At 46.4% G+C, this 17801-nt stretch overlaps 1 protein-coding gene across 1 annotated transcript; it reads left to right on the top strand.

The window, feature by feature from the left end:
* The first annotated feature begins 3433 nt into the window (after positions 1-3433).
* usp38 (ubiquitin specific peptidase 38) lies at positions 3434-16550 on the top strand. Its single transcript, XM_080534939.1, has 11 exons — positions 3434-3526; positions 4580-5314; positions 6171-6306; positions 6967-7096; positions 8972-9073; positions 10115-10273; positions 11148-11341; positions 11568-11661; positions 11895-12001; positions 12153-13557; positions 15011-16550. Exons 2-11 carry the CDS (start codon positions 4633-4635, stop codon positions 15173-15175), a joined length of 3174 nt encoding a protein of 1057 aa, XP_080391065.1. The 5' UTR covers positions 3434-3526; positions 4580-4632; the 3' UTR covers positions 15176-16550.
* The last annotated feature ends 1251 nt before the right edge of the window (positions 16551-17801 follow it).

Below are 17801 nucleotides of genomic sequence, written 5' to 3'. Positions count from 1 at the left end.
CCAATGGGAGCTGAGCTCCCATAAGGAAGGTCTGAGCTCCCATGAAAGCAGTCAAATCATACATCTGTGGGGGTCGCTAATAATACATTACCACAACCATTATTTGATCAAAAATGTCAATGTAATTAGTATTATTTATATTTATTTATATGATAAATATTCTAAAATAAACACGTTTTCCAAAATAACTACGCGCACCATTAATCTCCTGTGAATGACAGTATGCCTTTGACTGCCTGCAATTTACCACCAAGACACTATGGGGCGCAGTAGAATATTGTGCAACAGCAGAATATGATCGTTGAGAGCTTGCGAACGTGAAAACACGATTATTGAGAAGAAAACATTCAGTAGCTAGCTATCATGCCGCCCCAAAAAAGGCCACTGCTGCCGACCGAGGCGACAAGACTGGAAAGTTTCGGGATTTCATCCAAGAAACCAAACTTGAATTCAGCTGCCCTGTTATGACACCTAACTGTTGAAATAGCAGAGCTCAAACTAAAGCAAGTGCTTCCGAAGAAAGTAGCAGAACTCCCCTCCCACACCTCCACAGCCCTCAGACTCAGCACTGGGTCCCCCCAGGGCTGCGTGCTAAGCCCCATCCTCTACAACCTCTACACCTACGACTTCACCCCCGTCCACCCCAGCAACTCCATCGTAAAGTTTGCAGACGACACCACCGTGGTGGGCTGCATCTCGGGGGGGGACGAGGCGGCGTACAGGGATGAGGTGGAGCAGCTGGGCAAGCTGTGCAAGGTTAACAACCTGCTGAACCAGTCAAAGACCCAGGAAATCATCGTAGACTTCAGGAGGAAAAAATCTGAGGTCCAGCCCCTGCTCGTCGATGGAGGGAGCGTGGAGAGAGTCTCAACCCTCCGATTCCTGGGGGTGCACATACAGGATGACCTGTCCTGGAGGACCAACACAGCGGCCATCATCAAGAAGGCACAACAGCGGCTCTACTTCCTGAGAGTCCTCAGGAAAGACCACATCAGACAGGAGCTGCTTGTGACCTTCTACCGCTGCGCAGTGGAGAGCATCCTCACCTACTGCATCTGCGTGTGGTTCTCCAGCTGCACAGCCGCAGAGAGGAATGCGCTACAGAGAGTCGTGAGATCGGCCCAGAAGATCACCGGCGCCCCCCTCCCCTCTCTGGAAGAGCTGTACAACACACGCTGCCTCAGGAAGGCCTCCAAGATCTCCAGAGACCCATCCCACCCTGGGAACAAACACTTTGCTCGGCTGCCCTCGGACAGGCGGTTCAGGACCATGTTCGCAAGGACAAATAGACTGAAGCTCAGCTTCTACCCCAGGGCCATTCAGGTCCTGAACACAGCAAAGACCTAGGTTCTAGGCCCTGAACCCTGAATGTGCAATAACACTATGTGCAATATGACAACCCTCGGGTACATAAGGTTCAGAGATAGGAAATGTTAGAATAGGTATAGCATAGTATAGTGGATAGTGTACATAGCCTTTATTTATGTAAACCAGCTCTTTTTCCCTTCTTGTTTTTAGTTTTTTTTTTTTCCTAGCACCAGGGGAGCCCCCCCTCCCGAATTTCGTTGTATGGTACCTGTACTATATCAATGACAATAAAGACCATTCATTCATTCATTCATTCATTCAATCAGTATGTATAAGGAGACAGCTAGTTCGTTCAGGGCAGCCTATACTGTCGCTAAAGAAAGGATTATACAGTCGGTCCTACTCACCGATCCGATCATTCATGTGCCCAGATTGTAGAGCACATTGCACAAGAGATGAAAAACAAATTCATTTCTAATGTCAAATCACTTGATTCCCGTATTAGCGTAACATTAGATGAAAGCACAATTCATGGACGAGCATACATGATTATTTATGTCAGGTGCGATGTCACTGGAAATGGAGACGGGGACAATGTGTCGTGCTTGTGTAGTACCCTCGAAAATAATAACCAATAATATGGTTATTATAACTATAACTATTAATTATAACATTTATTTTAATGCAAAGTTGTCAACTAATAATTATTTCTACAGCCAACTGTAAGGGGTTAAATTTAGATCAGGACTGAAGAGGGGAGCCAATGGCGTTGTGTTTAGTAGGTCAGGTGGTAGTCTGCCCAGTTTCATCTCGAGGCGCTCCCGCGCTGCCTTCAGAGCAAACTTGGGAAGAGAAGCTAGTCCTGCTAATATCCTGTGTTTTCCAGGTTTGTTACAATGTGAAAAGCACACAAATTAACTTTTAACTGTTATTATATTAATGTAGAATACATCAGAGATATGTTTTGAGTAGACTTGAGTGTTTAGAATCCGACTTTTGATTAACGTGAGAGTTGTGCCCGTTGCCTTTCTGTATTTCCATTGCTAGCTAGCTGCTAGTCAGGCATCCAAACAATGCGGTCAAAACCGTAAGATGAAGTGATTTTCCTGAATACACTTGACAGTCATTTTGATTAGTATTTCGAAAGTTTGTTGTTTTATTTGATGCCAATAGGCTAATATTACGTTTTGTGAATGTTTTAGTCTTAAAGTAAGACTACAGTTTAAATTGTATTATATTGCTATATCCCAGTGTGTGGTGATGATAATTTGGAATAGCCAATTGAGAATGTTTTTGAGTGAGACACTCTTGCCACAGAATAGTAGGCTACTGTATGACTTGGTACCAGAATAAGTAGGTCTATTATATGTTTATTGAAAAGTGTGTGTTTATAGATTGGAGGAGAATGTGGATTTATTATTTTATTACAATGTCATTCAATTATACTATGAGTGTATTATGCAAGGTAATAGCATACACACCAGCATAAATGCTGCAACAAATGGACATTTAATTGAGTCTCGAAAGACATGGATATATTTCACACTAGCATTAGGGACATATTTGGAAAATGATTGTTTTATTAGTTGTTTTTCTAAGTCCCAACGCTGTGTGGGCATGATTCACGCGGGTGCATGAGAACATTTCGCACTGTTATTTTGGAGACCCCCACAAAGCTCAGCTTATAACTCGAACCCTGAGGATAATGTAAAAATATATCCAGGTTGGAAATCCAGAAAATGAGGAACAGAGAGGACAGACTAAAAGGGGCGGAGCCTACGTCAAAACCAAACTGATCTCCAAGCCATGTGCGACAGCGACAACTAAAGTTCTTTGTAAAAAAAAAAAACTCTGACAAAGTCCGCGGAATCATCAATTTAGCTTACTATAATAGAGTGGCAAAGACATCTTTCATTGTGTTCACCGATAAATAAGATAAGCACACGAATCACAAAGTAAAATACAGCATCCCCCCCCCCAATAATCTCGTTCTTTATGAACAGGCAATGGATAAGGCGAAAACTTGAGTACATACAGAGGTCCTACCAGAATTCGTGATTCGTCATTTGAATGACGTTTCTTGCAGGGCTTTTAAATCAGCTGAGGCTCGCTACGGAAAATAATCAAAATAACACGTGAATGAGTTGTTAACGAGCGACTAACGTCTACTGACAGCGAAGAATATCCTCATTTAATACGACTGACATGAATTCTCTGGGTAAGTGTTGCTTGTGGAGGTCTGCGTATGTCGTTTTTAGAAAGATACATTTTGTGCTAAGTCAGTCAGTGACGTCATCTCCGGCCTGCTTTGTTTAGCCAGTTAGCCGGTTAGCCAGTTAGCTGCTTAGAATGATAAGGTTCTATCTCCGTTTAGGGCAGTTCAGAGATATTGAGCGTCAAAGTTTTCACATTCCATTATGTTCTGTGAGATGGAACCTTTGTATTTTATGAATTACTAACTCAAAAATGTCAACATTTTAAAAATAACACCACACAGGCATCAATAAACACCTAATGGATCAGATTATGTAAAAAACTACATTTTGACCAAAAATGGAGATAGAACCTTATAATTCTAACGTCACCAGTTAGCCGGTTAGCTCGAATAGAAGACTAACGTTAGGTAGAAAACTCTATCTGGGGGAGTTTGTATGGTTACGTTTGTAAAAATCTGTTATACTTGTACCGTTAGCTAACAGCCCTGCTGTGGGACTCTACAGCTGACACATCGTGATGTTAGAATAAGGTTCTATCTCCATTTTTGGTCAAAATGTAGTTTTTTTACATAATCTGATCCATTAGGTGTTTATTAATGCCTGTGTGGTGTTATTTTTAAAATGTTGACATTTTTGAGTTAGTAATTCATAAAATACAAAGGTTCCATCTCACTAAACATAATGGAATGTGAAAACTTTGACGCTCAATATCTCTGAACTGCCCTAAACGGAGAACCTTATCATTCTAAACTCACGATATTGTTGGGACTTGTTTTAGCTAGCGTCATTGTCGATTGTGCGACATCATCATGAAACAGCATGCCTGGCTTAATGTTGTTGTTTACGTTGCAGTTTGACACAATACGTCGTTGTTGACGACCTACTCAATGTTGTGCTTCAGTTATGCGATCGTATCATTCTCAATGAGAGCTGTCTCATTCATACCTCATTTATTGGGTTGTCATTACTGGTGTATGGTCTACAGTAAATCGGAAGGTAGTCTTCATATGAAAAAAATGTGCATGTTGGATTACCCTCTGCTCTCTCCTTTTTAGGCTAGGTGTCGATCCCCCCCCCCCACCCCCACCCTGCCCAATAGACCGCCACAATGGACAAGATTCTGGAGGCGCTGGTCAGCTCCTCTCACACTTTACCGGTGAAGAGGGCCATCGTGAAGAAGGTGGTGGAGGCGGCAGAGAAGGAGGTCACAGAGGAGCAATGCCAGGCGCTGTTCGCCCTCACCTCTCGCCTCGTCCTCCTGGGCGAAGACGCCTTCCAGAAACAGGTGGGCTTCCAGGTCCTCGAGGCGTACGCCCGGTACCACCGTGCCGAGTTTGAGCTCTTCTTCAGCAAAGACTTTGTGCTGGGCCTCCTCCAGCTGGGCTACGGCCCCCTGGACCGCAAAGACCCGGCCGTCGTGGACTACATCCACTGCTGCCTGCGGCTGCTCATCAGCTGCCCCTCGGTACTGGAGATCTTCGGGGTGATCCAGGTGGAGGTGCTGAGGCTGGTGTGCGAGAGGCCCGAGCCGGCCCTGTGCGCCCGTCTCAGCGTCATGCTGTCGGACTTCGTGCAGTGCATCCCCAGGGACAAGTCGGCCGTCTTGTTCTGCCAGCAGCTGGTCAGGACCATCGGGTACTTCAGCTGCCCCGCCAGCCAGGAGAGGGAGCTGAGGGAGTACGTGGGTCAGGTGACCAAGGTCAGCACACTCCTGCAGAACATCTGGAAGGCGGAGCCCACCACGCTGCTGCCCTCGCTGCAGGAGGTGTTCGCCATCATCTCCTCCACAGGTGAGACACAGGGAGAGTACGTACGCTACATCACTGTCACGTTCACTGAGCTCTGTGTTGTGTGTAATCGAGGGTAAACGATCCACTGTCTTTGAAAACAGCAGCTGGGGGCGCAGGGTGCCCGGTTCGATTCCGGCCATTGACCTATCCTGCATGCCAGCCCTCCTCTCTCTCACCCATCCTTCCTGTCAATCTCTACTATCTCTATCTCTATCCCAATCCCAATAATAAAATGAAAAAACAGCAGCTGTTTCTCATGGATGGATATTACTGTACTCTTAAGACCATAGAATGCTATGAGAACAGAACTGTTTCTTAATGTTCCAGTCAGTGATTAGACCCGCCCCCCACATCCCTACCCTACTGAGCTCACTGGTCATGTCAGGCGTTTAACACATGATTGAGCGTCCTGGAAAACCCATTGTCAGTCCGTACCTCTTTGTCTGGCCGTACCTCTTTTGTTATTTAGATGATTCATGGCAACACGGCACTGCAGTCAACATCAGACATTGAACCCTCTTCTTAGTGGGGTCATTTGGTCATTTTGTTTCAGATTAGTTTTGTTCTGTTCAGATTCAACATTGGAAACACAAATATATTTTCACATAAATGTTGAAAATGATTGACACAATTTCGCCCCCCAAAAAACAAAAGACAATGTAAATCCCCTGGTAATAACAGTTGATTGACAAGTCTGACCCAAAAATGTGTTATGTTTATAAAATTAGATTAGATCGTGACATGTCATTTATTGTGTTGTTGTAGTTTGTGATGTGAGGTGTTGTAATGCCTTAATTTCCCCTCGGAGAACAACAAAGTATCTCTCTATCTAATGTTTCTTCTGTGTTGTGTGTAGACCCTTCCTTTGACCCCTCCATAGCCCTGGCCAGCCTGGTGCAGCACATCCCTCTGCAGATGATCACCGTTCTCATCAAGAGCCTCACCACCGACCAGAACGTCAAGGACGCTAGTATGACACAGGCTCTCTGCAGGTCAGCTCACAACACAAACGGAATGTGTTTGCAACAGTATTTTTACGGAGACCTCCTACTCTCTCTACCCTCCCTCTCTCTCTCTAACCTCTCTCTCTCTCCCTCTCTAACCTCTCTCTTTCTCTCTAACCTCTCTAACCTCTCTCTCTCTCTGTCTAACCTCTCTCTCTCTCTCTCTCTAACCTCTCTCTCTTTCTAACCTCTCTCTCTAACCTCTCTCTCTCTAACCTCTCTCTCTCTCTAACCTCTCTCTCTCTCTAACCTCTCGCTCTCTCTCTCTCTAACCTCTCTCTCACTCTCTCTCTAACCTCTCTCTCTCTAACCTCTCTCTCTCTCTAACCTCTCTCTCTCTCTAACCTCTCTCTCACTCTCTCTCTAACCTCTCTCTCTCTCTAACCTCTCTCTCACTCTCTCTCTAACCTCTCTCTCTCTAACCTCTCTCTCTCTCTAACCTCTCTCTCTCTCTAACCTCTCTCTCTCTAACCTCTCTCTCTCTAACCTCTCTCTCTCTAACCTCTCTCTCTCTCTAACCTCTCTCTCTCTAACCTCTCTCTCTCTAACCTCTCTCTCTCTAACCTCTCTCTCTCTCTCTAACCTCTCTCTCTCTCTCTCTCTAACCTCTCTCTCTCTCTAACCTCTCTCTCTCTAACCTCTCTCCAGGATGATCGACTGGCTGTCGTGGCCTCTGGCCCACCATGTGGACACCTGGGTCATCTCTCTGCTGAAGGGGCTGGCTGCCGTGCAGAAGTTCACCATCCTCATCGACGTCACGCTGCTCAAGATAGAGCTGGTGTGTACAGTAACAGTACTGTCTAGGGCTGCAACTAACGATTATTTTGATAATCGATTAATCTGTCGATTATTTTTGGGTTAATCGATTCGTTGTTGCAGCCCTAGTACTGTCTGACCACAGCAGCAGAGGCCTGAGTCACATTTGCTAAAACTGTCGTTGAGCTCGTTAACTAAATGCAGAAGGTTGTAGCAATAGACATTACATTTACATTACAGTCATTTAGCAGATGCTTTTATCCAAAGCGACTTACAACGTATATTTGTCTTAAGTAAGTGAATCAACTATACAGAATAACCCCTTGCCTGCTAATGTCATTTCCAGTAATGGTTTATTCCAGCGTCCTTCCCGCAAGACGAACGAACATGGTCAAAGTGGTAAATTCCTTGCTGCACTCTGCGTCGTGCCAGTCATGCTGATGTGGTTAAACTACACACCCAAGGCAACAAAAGTCAGCTAGAATGTCAGACTCTTAAATTCATGACACAAGCCAGCCATGTTAACTCCTTATGCAGAATCACTGTCTTGTTCAGTCGACGTCCTATTAGTTAGCCACTGAACTCTGCCACTGAATTGGCTGCAGTCAAAAGAGCAACTTCAGCCACTTCAGTAGGCACTATTGGTAACACCAGTGAACAAGATTATTCATTTATTTAATGTCATTTATTTAAATTCATTTAGCTCTGGGAAAAAAACAATTACGTAGATTTTCTGTCATTTCGGAATGTGTGGCTGACGCACATGTGAGGTTGACGCGCAGTATATACAGTGTATATATAAACTAGGAGGCCAATGACAGTTTTGTGGATGGAAACTTGAAGGCTGTTCCAACCAGGTTTATATTTAACTTGCCATGTGTGAGTTCAGAGTGCAGTGGGACGTGTGTTGTGATGGAGAAGAGCTCAGGGTATTTTGAACGCTCATTCCTTCCTTGTGTTGGCTTGGTGCCTTCACATATTTAACACTTGTGTGACATAAAACCAGAGTTGCCAACTCACACTTTCACCTTCAGCATCACCCCCCCCCCCCCCCCCATAACATTAATCTGAATGTTAATGTGTAGGTCGCTTTACTCTGTCTGTCTCTGACCGGTAGCAGCGGTCATGCTGTTCAGTCACAGCTTTTCACTGTCTTGGTGCCCTGCTGGTGGAACGAGCTGCCCACTGCTGTCAGGACTGCAGAGTCACTACCTGTTTTCCGCCGTAGATTAAAGACCTCCATCTCTTCTCTACTACATTTTAACTGTCCCTCCTTTAGTCCTCTTCATCCCCACTATACCCCTGTACAGTTTCTCTACTATAAATCATTTTTCAAAAAGTAATTCTTACTTCTTCTAGCATTGTGAGTGCCAATGGCCACTGGCCGTAGCATAGATTTGTTTTTCTTATGATGACTGATGTACAGATGATTCACTTACTTAGGCACATTTACTTGTTGTAAGTCGCTTTAGATAAAGGTGTCTCGCTCAATGGCAAAAATGTAAATGGAAAATGTGTAAAAGTAAAACTCTATCATGAACCGTTAGTGTGTATCTGTATGTTTATATGTGACCGCAGCTAGTGAAACTTGTAAATAAATGTAAACATTGTTAAAAATAAAGGACACACTCGCTAGTCAAGCCATAATATTGCAATGCAATGGATTCTGTGAGTAATCCCCACTACTACCTAGTTAGTGTAGAGTAGTGGGGATTACTCACCGAATCCATTGTATTACAATATTTTGGCTTGACTAGCGAGTGTGTCATTGATTTTCAGAATAAAAGTCTGAACAATTTGATTGGTTGCCGACTTGTTCAGGGTTTCACCAGCGGCCGTCACATCTGTAGTATATTTGACTGTCTGTGTGTGTCTGTGTGTGTGTGTCTGTGTCTAGGTGTTCAACCGTCTGTGGTACCCCATCGTGAGGCAGGGGGCTCTGGTCGTCCTCTCTCACATGCTGCTGAGTTTCCAGCACTCTCCCGAGGCCTTCCACTTGGTGAGGACCCCCCCCCCCACACACACACACACCTTTTTCTGTCTTTTCCTCCTATGTGGCATTAAGAGCCTTCAGGCTCCATTAAGCCCCATGAATCAGCCCCCACCCCCCCCAGCCCAGCATGACTCTGCCTCTAGCGAGGTGCTGTGGGGACAGAGACCTGAGATGCCTTTAGGTTTCTACCTGCTTTGATTGTCAGTCAATTTAAAAACAAATGGAGGTGAAATGAAGCCTTATGTGCGAGGCCGTATCTCTTTTCTGTAGACTGTGTTGTGTTTAAAAGCATCATAAAAAATCTACCCCTCTCTTATTTAAGAGGACACATTTGTGACACGGTCTGGTGAAAAAGTAGGTCAAGGTCATTTTTCTTTTCTTTTTTTCTCCAGATTATGAAAGTGCAGATTCAGGAAGCTTTCAAATGATGTGTCAGACATTGAAATCAGTTTTCAATGAAAACAGTTGAAGAAGATATGCTTATTTGAATGTTGGTCCCCCTCAAATTAAATACTGGAGGAACTCGCTCTGAATCAAAACACACTCAAAACAATCACACAGTCCTTGCTTTTGAACACGTCCTAAAACACTAAGGGCCGGTTTCAGAGACAAGGCTTAAGCCTAGTCCTGGACTAAATCACACTTTCAATGTAAAATCTCCATTGAAGATGTTTTTTAGTCCAGGACTAGGCTTAAGCCTTGTCTGTGAAACCGGCCCTAAGTTTGTTTACAAGCCATGTATCACTTACCTATTAGCCTACAGCAGACGATACAGTGAATCCAATTCACAAATTATTAAGCATTTAGTGATCCTAAAACGGTTGTTTGTTATATCAAGTGGGCACAAATATATATATATAATTATAATTATTTATATAAGAAGCTTTTTGGTAATTTGTCGATTTGATAATTGCCGACATGCGGACCTTTTCACATGTCACATTTGAGTGGATATTTCTCTCTTTTTTTTTCTTTTTATTCATCTTCCCTCCTGTCATTGTCCCAATAAACTGGTTTTGAAACCTCTCTCCCTCCCTCTCTCCCCAGGTGGTCCCACACGTGGTGAAACTGGTCACTAGTCTGCAGACAGATGGCCTCTCCACCAGTAAGGCCTTCTTGGTGCAGTTCACAGAGCTCATCCACTGCATGATGTACCAGTTCTCTGGCTTCCCTGACCTCTATGACAACATCCTGGAGGAAATCAAAGTGAGGGAACATCCAGAAGACTGTTGTTGTTGTTGTTGTTGTTGTTGTTGTTGTTGTTGTTGTTGTTGCTGCTCTCTCATGTACCACACATTAGACCTGGGCCACTGTTAGACTTCGCAAAACCGGTTTACATTCCCAGAAAATACCTTGGAATCTCTACCTAGTAGTAATACCTTTTAGTAGACTTTCAGTTTCTCTCTCTTTCTGGCCATCATTACCAGCCCTAATGTCAGATTTATGACCTCCTCAATAACACATACAAGGCTCTCTGCGCTCTCAACTTTGTACAACTGGAGGAAGCGACGGGGTGTTACCACCTGCGCAGCTAGTCGCCTATAGGTGAGAGTGCAGGGGCTAGTCACCTGTTGCTGACTCTTGAAGAGAAACAAAATAATATCTAGTGTTAAGTTAGTTAGTTGCTACAGGATTTCAACGTTCTTTCTTACAGGTTGCCTCATGAAATACTTGAGACAATTATCCTTTCCGATTTGTAATGTATTTACCTTACGCGAGAGGTAGGCCGGTAGGGGTGGAGGTGAGTGGAGGAGCAGCACATGGAGTGCAGCTAGTAGGGTTACCAACTTTCTCACTACAAAATATAGGACAGAAGATGGACGGAAGATTTGTTTTTTTTTATGCTTTTTTATGCTTTTTTAAAATACATTTATGCTATATGTTACACATGAGGGGATCTGAGATCGGCAACTCTAGCAGCAAGGGTGAGATGAAAGAGGACAAAGAGGAAGGATGGGGAGGAGAGGAGACCTCCTTTCTCTGGGGACGGTCAGGATGGGACCCCAACTGGGTAGATGTTCTTAAGGTGTATATTGTGAATCTTAAATGCTGGTTGTTGTTGTTGTTGTTATTTGTCCAGGAGCTGCCTAAGCCTAGCGAGAAGAAGATCAAGCTGGTTCTGAACCAAAGTGCCTGGACCTCCCAGTTCAACTCCTTCACCTCCGGTCTGCTCAGGCTGGCAGGGAAGTCTGAGACGGGCAAGACAGGCCTGATCAACCTGGGAAACACCTGCTACATGAACAGCATCATACAGACCCTGTTCACGGCCACAGAGTGAGTAGGCCACGCAGGCGTGCACATCCACACATCCACACACACACACACACACACACACACACACACACACACACACACACACACACACACGCACACCGCGTCATACAGACACTGTTCATGGCCACAGAGTGAGTCGGACACACACACACACACACACAGCTAAATCATTTCCGGCAGGTGTTGTTGACCTTGTGATGAGCCGCAGTTCATTTTCCTTCTCCAGTTTCAGGAGGCACGTCTTGTCGTTACAACTGAACGGCGCCCACCAGCTGATGAAGAAACTGCAGCTCCTCTTTGCCTTCCTTGCACACACTCAGGTTAGCGCTCACCAGAATCTATGGGCTTATTGTCAAATGTACTTGTAATGCTGGTGTCACCACCAGTGGACAACAATAGCCATTTTATTATATTATAGGCTACTGAATAATATATTATTTATTATGTGTTTGTTTTGAGTCGCTTTGGATAGAGGCATCTGCTAAATGGCAAAAATGTAAATGTAACATGACTGTCTCCATTCTGAGATGCAATGTGTGTCTGCGTCCACTAGAGGGCGGCGTACGCCCCCAGGAACTTCTTTGAGGTGTCCAGGCCTCCCTGGTTCACTTCAGGGTCTCAGCAGGATTGCTCTGAGTACCTGCGCTTCCTCCTAGACAGGTACAACACTCTCTCACACACACACACACACACACACACACACACATACATACACATTCTAGCCAAAAACATTTTAAATATTGAATTTATTTGATCTCTTATTGTCTCATGAACATGTTTCTCACCTGTCGCATACGGCTCCGTTGCCAAGGTTACACGAAGAGGAGAAAACCCTCCAGGTGCTCCTGTCAGCCAAGGCCAAGTACGTCTCAACCGGCAACGCGGCCGACGAGGACGCCGGGGGTCAACCCGCCGCCGAGGGGTCCGGAGGGGAGGCCGGCGGGATCCCCGCTGAGGGGGACGACAGTTCTCTGATCCAGAAGATGTTCGGAGGGCGTCTCAGCACGGGGATCCGCTGCATGCAGTGTAACGGCGTCTCGGAGAAAGAAGAGCCCTTTACAGACCTCTCTCTGGCCTTCTGCCCCTCCGCCACCCCCCAGGGGGACCCCCAGACGGAGGGGCCCTCCGAGGACCCCCGGGGTCCCTGCCTGGGCGCCGTCAACGGGGGCAGCGAGGCCCCGGAAGGAGGCCCTCTCAAGGAGAAGCCGACGGCGACCGGCGGCGGCGTCCCTTTCACGACGACCACGACCACACCACCGCCCAGCGGGCCGCCGCTCTCCGTGCCCGACCTGGTCAACTACTTCCTGGCCCCCGAGATCCTGGACGAGGAGAACGCCTACTTCTGCGAGAAGTGCGGCTCGCTCCAGCGGGCCGAGAGGGGGATGAGGGTGGTGGCGGCGCCCGAGTACCTCATCCTCACGCTGCTGCGCTTCTCCTACGACGCCAAGTGCCACGTCCGCCGGAAGATCCTGGACAACGTCGCCATCCCGCCCCTCATGCAGCTGCCCGTTCACGCCCCCCCCCGTTCGCGCTCTCCCTCCTCCCCCTCTCCCTCCTCCTCCTCTTCCTCCTCCTCCTCCCCTCTGCAGGTGGACTCTCCGGAGAGCAGCGAGAACCTGGCCAAGAAGCTGAAGCCGTCGCGGAGGGAGGAGCAGCAGGAGGAGGAGGAGGAGGAGGAGAGGAGGAGGAGGAACGGAGAGGTGGAGGTGGAGCCGTCGCCGGCAGTCCGCGCGGTGCCGTACGTCCTCAGCTCGGTGGTGATGCATTCCGGGCTGTCGTCGGAGAGCGGCCACTACTACTCCTACGGCCGGAACGTCAACGGGGCGGACGGAGCGCAGCACCCGATCAACCACTTCACCCCGGGGGGGGGGGGGGAGGCCGGCGGGAACGGGCACGCGGAGCCTGACCTCGCCACGTGCTCCGACATGCCAGGGATGACCCCCAGACAGGAAGTAGGCTGGGGCAGCCAGGAGGGCAGGGATTGGCTGCTGTTCAACGACAGCCGGGTGACGTTTACGTCCTGGGAGTCGGTGCAGAACATCACCAGCCGCTTCCCCAAGGACACGGCCTACGTGCTCATCTACCGGAAACAGGGGGGGAGCGGCACCGGGGGAGCAGAGGCGGCGGCGGCCAGTGGGAGGAGGCTGAGCTCAGAACCTCCCCTGCAGAAGGAGCTGATGGACGCCATCACCAAGGACAACAAGCTCTTCTTACAGGTACCACGCAGAGTCTGTGTGTGAGTGTGCGTGAGAGAGGGTGATACCTGATTTAGTGGTATATTTGGATTACTAACTGTCAGCCAAATAGGAGCAGAGCTACAGGCAACAGCCCATAATACTCTTCCTCTTTCCCTCCACGACAGGTGCTTAAGAGATCAGGCTCGGTGACAAACGGTTGATAAGCAGACTTCTACTCCTAAAAGTCAATTAGTGCGGTGAAATCCCCCTCCAGCTCCAGCGCAGTGCCTGTGTGATTCCTGTCACTAAATACAGGCCCGGGGGGGGTAATGCTGTTAGCATTAGCATAAGTGTTTAGTGTGATGCTGACTAAATGACACATTAGGCATTGGAGCTAAATGACTATGCTAATGTATTTGCCCTGTGAAAATTTTCTCCTCGCGATCATGCCAGTGGTAACCCAGTCTAATTACTTGATTACCATGGGATGTTAAATAGCTGTGTGTGTGTGTCTCTCTCTCTCTCTCTCTCGCTTGCGCTCTCTCTCTGTCTCAAACCCTGAGTTTAGCTAATTTGGTTTAATGCACAGGGAATCCAGCTGCTATATCAAACCACATCAAACCATCTCCATTAGCGACATTCAGCCTCTCCTTCTTGTGGAAATTGTATCCTTTCAACCTCAAAAGCCTTTTCTCAATGGTTAGAAAACGACTCCTAGGGTCCTGTCCTCGAGGGGGACGCGAGGAGCTGTTTTCTAACAGTAGAGAAAAGGCCTAACGTCTCATCATTCAACTACAGTTGGTGCACCACTAGGGGGCGCCAGAGTAGCATTTATGCTGTCATTGTACTGTATCCATACCTCTCAACTTTTCCCTCAGTTTCTACCCTCATTTTCTGTCTCTGGTTTTGTTTTTTTGTTTTCTAAAAAGAAAAGAGGAAAAGAAACGAGGAAACGAGGAAAACGAGGAAAAGTGGGCACTAGAGTAGCATTTCCTAACCCAGGAAGCGCAACACCGTACCCTCAGATCTAAGATCAGATTGCCATGTCCCCCCATTCTTAACCTTTCCCACTAGGGCTGTCAATGAATATCAGACCCCGGATCAGTTGTTCAAGGGTCAGCCCCTCTCCCTACTCCAAGAAGCTCATCTGTGAACCGTGTGTTGATGTCTCATCTCCACCTTTTTTGGAGGGCGGCTGTAGCTCAGGAGGTAGAGCCGGTAGGTAGAGCCGGCGTCTAATAATCGTAAGGCCAAGGCGGTTCGATCCCCGTCTGGCCACGTGTCGAGGTGTCCTTGGGCAAGACACTGAACCCCAAATTGCCCCCAATGAGCGGGCCAGCGCCTTGCATTGGTAGCTTGCTGCCATTGGTGTGTGAATGTGTGTGTGTGTGTGAATGGGTGAATGAGAGGCCATTGTAAAAAGCACTTTGGAATAAGGCGCTATATAAGTGCAGTCCATTTACCATTCCATTTCTGTCTCCCGGTCCGTCAGGAGCAGGAGCTGAACGCTCGGACCCGCGCTCTCCAGGCCGCCTCGGCCAACTGCTCCTTCAGGCCTCACGGCTCGGACGACAACGACCCCCCGGGCAGCTGTGGCCCCTCGGGCGGTGGAGGGGGAGGCGGGGGCTTCAACACTGTCAACAGGCTGGTCTTCTGAGAGAGGGTTTGGAGGAGGAGAGGGAGAGGGATGGAGAGAGAGAGAGAGAGAGAGAGAGGACTGAGGGATGGATAGAGACAGAAAGTGGGGGGGAGAGACTAGACTGGACATGGCACTGAGAGAGTTCCGGACTCCCATATGGGAGACATTCAGACGCTGTATCGACACGTTCCTGCAATGGAAGCACATACACATGATCTTATAGCACTGGAGGAATAAGAGAGCACTCAAACACATGCACTACCATATACAGTTAGGTCCGGAGATATTTGGACAGTGACACAATTTCCCTAATTTTGGCTCTGTACGCCACCACGATGGTTTTAAAATGAAACAATCGAGATGCAATTGAAGTGCAGACTTTCAGCTTTCATTTAAGGGGTTGAACAAAAATATTGTAGGAAACGTCTAGGAGTTATACACAGCTCCTTTGACCACATGCGTTCACAGCAACAGCTTCCAAATGCAAATGCCACGCTTGGAATCCACTCCACCTGCTTAATTGGCAAAGAAATAACAAAGGAGTCAATTGTCCAATTACTTTTGGTCCCTTGAAAAAGAGGGGGCTACATATTAAAGAGCTGTAATTCCTAAACCCCTAAAGCTGAGAGTCTGCACTTTCAGCCCATATTCGTTATATAACTGTAACTTGATTAGGTTTCGGTAAACAGCTAAAATAACAAATATTCTGTCACTGTCCATATATATGGACCGAACTGTATATATACTGTATACACACACACACACACGACTGAAGACACACATGACACACACGTCTTGAAGCTCATTGTCATTGTATTATATACATAACTCTCAACCTTTTTCCTCAGGTTGAACCCCCATTTCTGTCTACGGTGTGCATGCAATTTCCCTTTTTTAAGCTGTTGGTTTGCTTCTTTTTTTTTATAAGGAAATTGAAATTGTTTCTTTGCTATATTTGATGTGTTCTTGTCATTTTAGACATTTCATATGCAATAAATGTACAGATAAAGGGTGCAGAATTGTTTCAGTAATCATGGAACCTCTGGGTCCTGTACACAACGCAAATAAGATATAAGTGTAAACTAAAGTCATCTTTTAATACAAAGATGTTTCTAAGACTTTTTCAAGCTGTGTCTGCTGGTATGAATTGCCAAGAACAAAATTGCATGCTGAATGTTTGACTTAGCATTATTTTTCCTTTAGGTTTGGGATATTATCAATAACAATGGTTGACTTAATATTATAATTTGATTGCGTTATTCATTCAGGGAGCCTCTCTTTTTTTTCATCTGTGCAGATTTTATGTGCCTTTTGATCCGTAATCCAGATTTTACAAGCAGAATTTTACTGGATATAAATTAAGTCTCACTGTACAGTGTTGAGATGTTCAGTGTTCAACCTTTCCTCTTAGTAAAGACTACTTGCTGAAAATCGTCTGTGTCCTATTTGTTATCACGCGTGAATGTGTGTGTTCACATTGTTGGCTTCTCAGTGCTTGACATGGTATTTTAAACTCCCTCAAATCATACAGTAGCTGTCATTAGACTATTATACCAATACAGTATGTATAATATTAACTGTGACTGTAGTCACGTACATACAGCAAAACATGTCTATGAGCCTTATAATCCTCATGATTCAGTGTGTGTTTTGATACATAGACCAGTCCCAGTTACATAGAATAGTTAGTAGTGAGAGACCTCATGTAGCACATTCCCAGTACCAGTGTGAATACGATAGGCCTTCACCAGGGACCGCAGATCAAAGACCTAGCAGCGTGGCTTTGAAGGTGCAGCCAAGACCACCTGTCTACTGTGTGTGTGTGTGTGTGTGTGTGTGTGTGTGAGAGAGAGTCTGCAGAGCACAGGGATGAGGTCACTCACACTTTGCTCACAGTGGAAGATGGTTGAAGGAGACAGTGGTTGGTAGCAAGATAATACATATCTGTCCTCCTCTGCAGTCTGAGGTGGTGAGATGTGGACGCTGACAAAGAGGAGCGAGGCCTGGGTCACAGTGATGTCATCAGCGAGAGGTTGACACAGGCCTCCCATGGGATAGATTTAAGACGCACTGTAATTCAAGTTATCAACCAGAGGAGGCTTCCTTTCGGGAAGGGGTCAATCTCAGGTCACAAGGAACTGGAAGACCTGAATGGGGTTGAGGAGGAGGCTGGCGTCGAGGGAATGATGATTACTGCCTGACAACGCTAAACAGTCATGTAAACTGGATGTTCATAATCAACACTTGCCAGTCTTGACTTGAGTTTTTTTTTTTTATTGTTGTTTCCACTTTAGTTCATTTAGTCTTAAAGGAACAGTTACCCTGCGAAAGACAGCAAAACATCCTTAAAGGGATAGTTCAGGTTTAGCCATTGAGAACCTCCACTAACATGGCTAAAAGAAATCTCAAGAATTCAAATTATGACCGGGGGAAAAGTGGCTGGATGAGCCTTCAACACTCCAAGGAAGTGGAAAATAAGTTCACATCCATAAAACTTGAACTATCTCTTTAAGCTAATAACAAGGTAACAGTAGAGTGGTGCCTGAATTGCACAAGTGGTCTTCAAGTGAGCAGGAAATGGGGTTAAATTGCATGAAACACTATCAGCAAGCGTGCTCTCCGTAATGGCACAGCCAAAACGAGT

This window comes from Nansenia antarctica (assembly GCF_963989245.1).
Source record: "Nansenia antarctica genome assembly, chromosome: 6".
NCBI classification, from domain to species: Eukaryota; Metazoa; Chordata; class Actinopteri; order Argentiniformes; family Microstomatidae; genus Nansenia; species Nansenia antarctica.
Note: the sequence above shows the minus strand (reverse complement) of the source record. Positions and strands in the feature narration are given on the sequence as shown.

Coding starts and splice junctions, on each gene's coding strand:
- usp38 (XM_080534939.1), top strand. CDS start 4,633: ATGGACAAGATTCTGGAGGCGCTGGTCAGCTCCTCTCACACTTTACCG. Junction 9,074..10,114: donor CTCCCGAGGCCTTCCACTTG/GTGAGGACCCCC, acceptor CTCTCTCCCCAG/GTGGTCCCACACGTGGTGAA. Junction 10,274..11,147: donor ACATCCTGGAGGAAATCAAA/GTGAGGGAACAT, acceptor TTATTTGTCCAG/GAGCTGCCTAAGCCTAGCGA.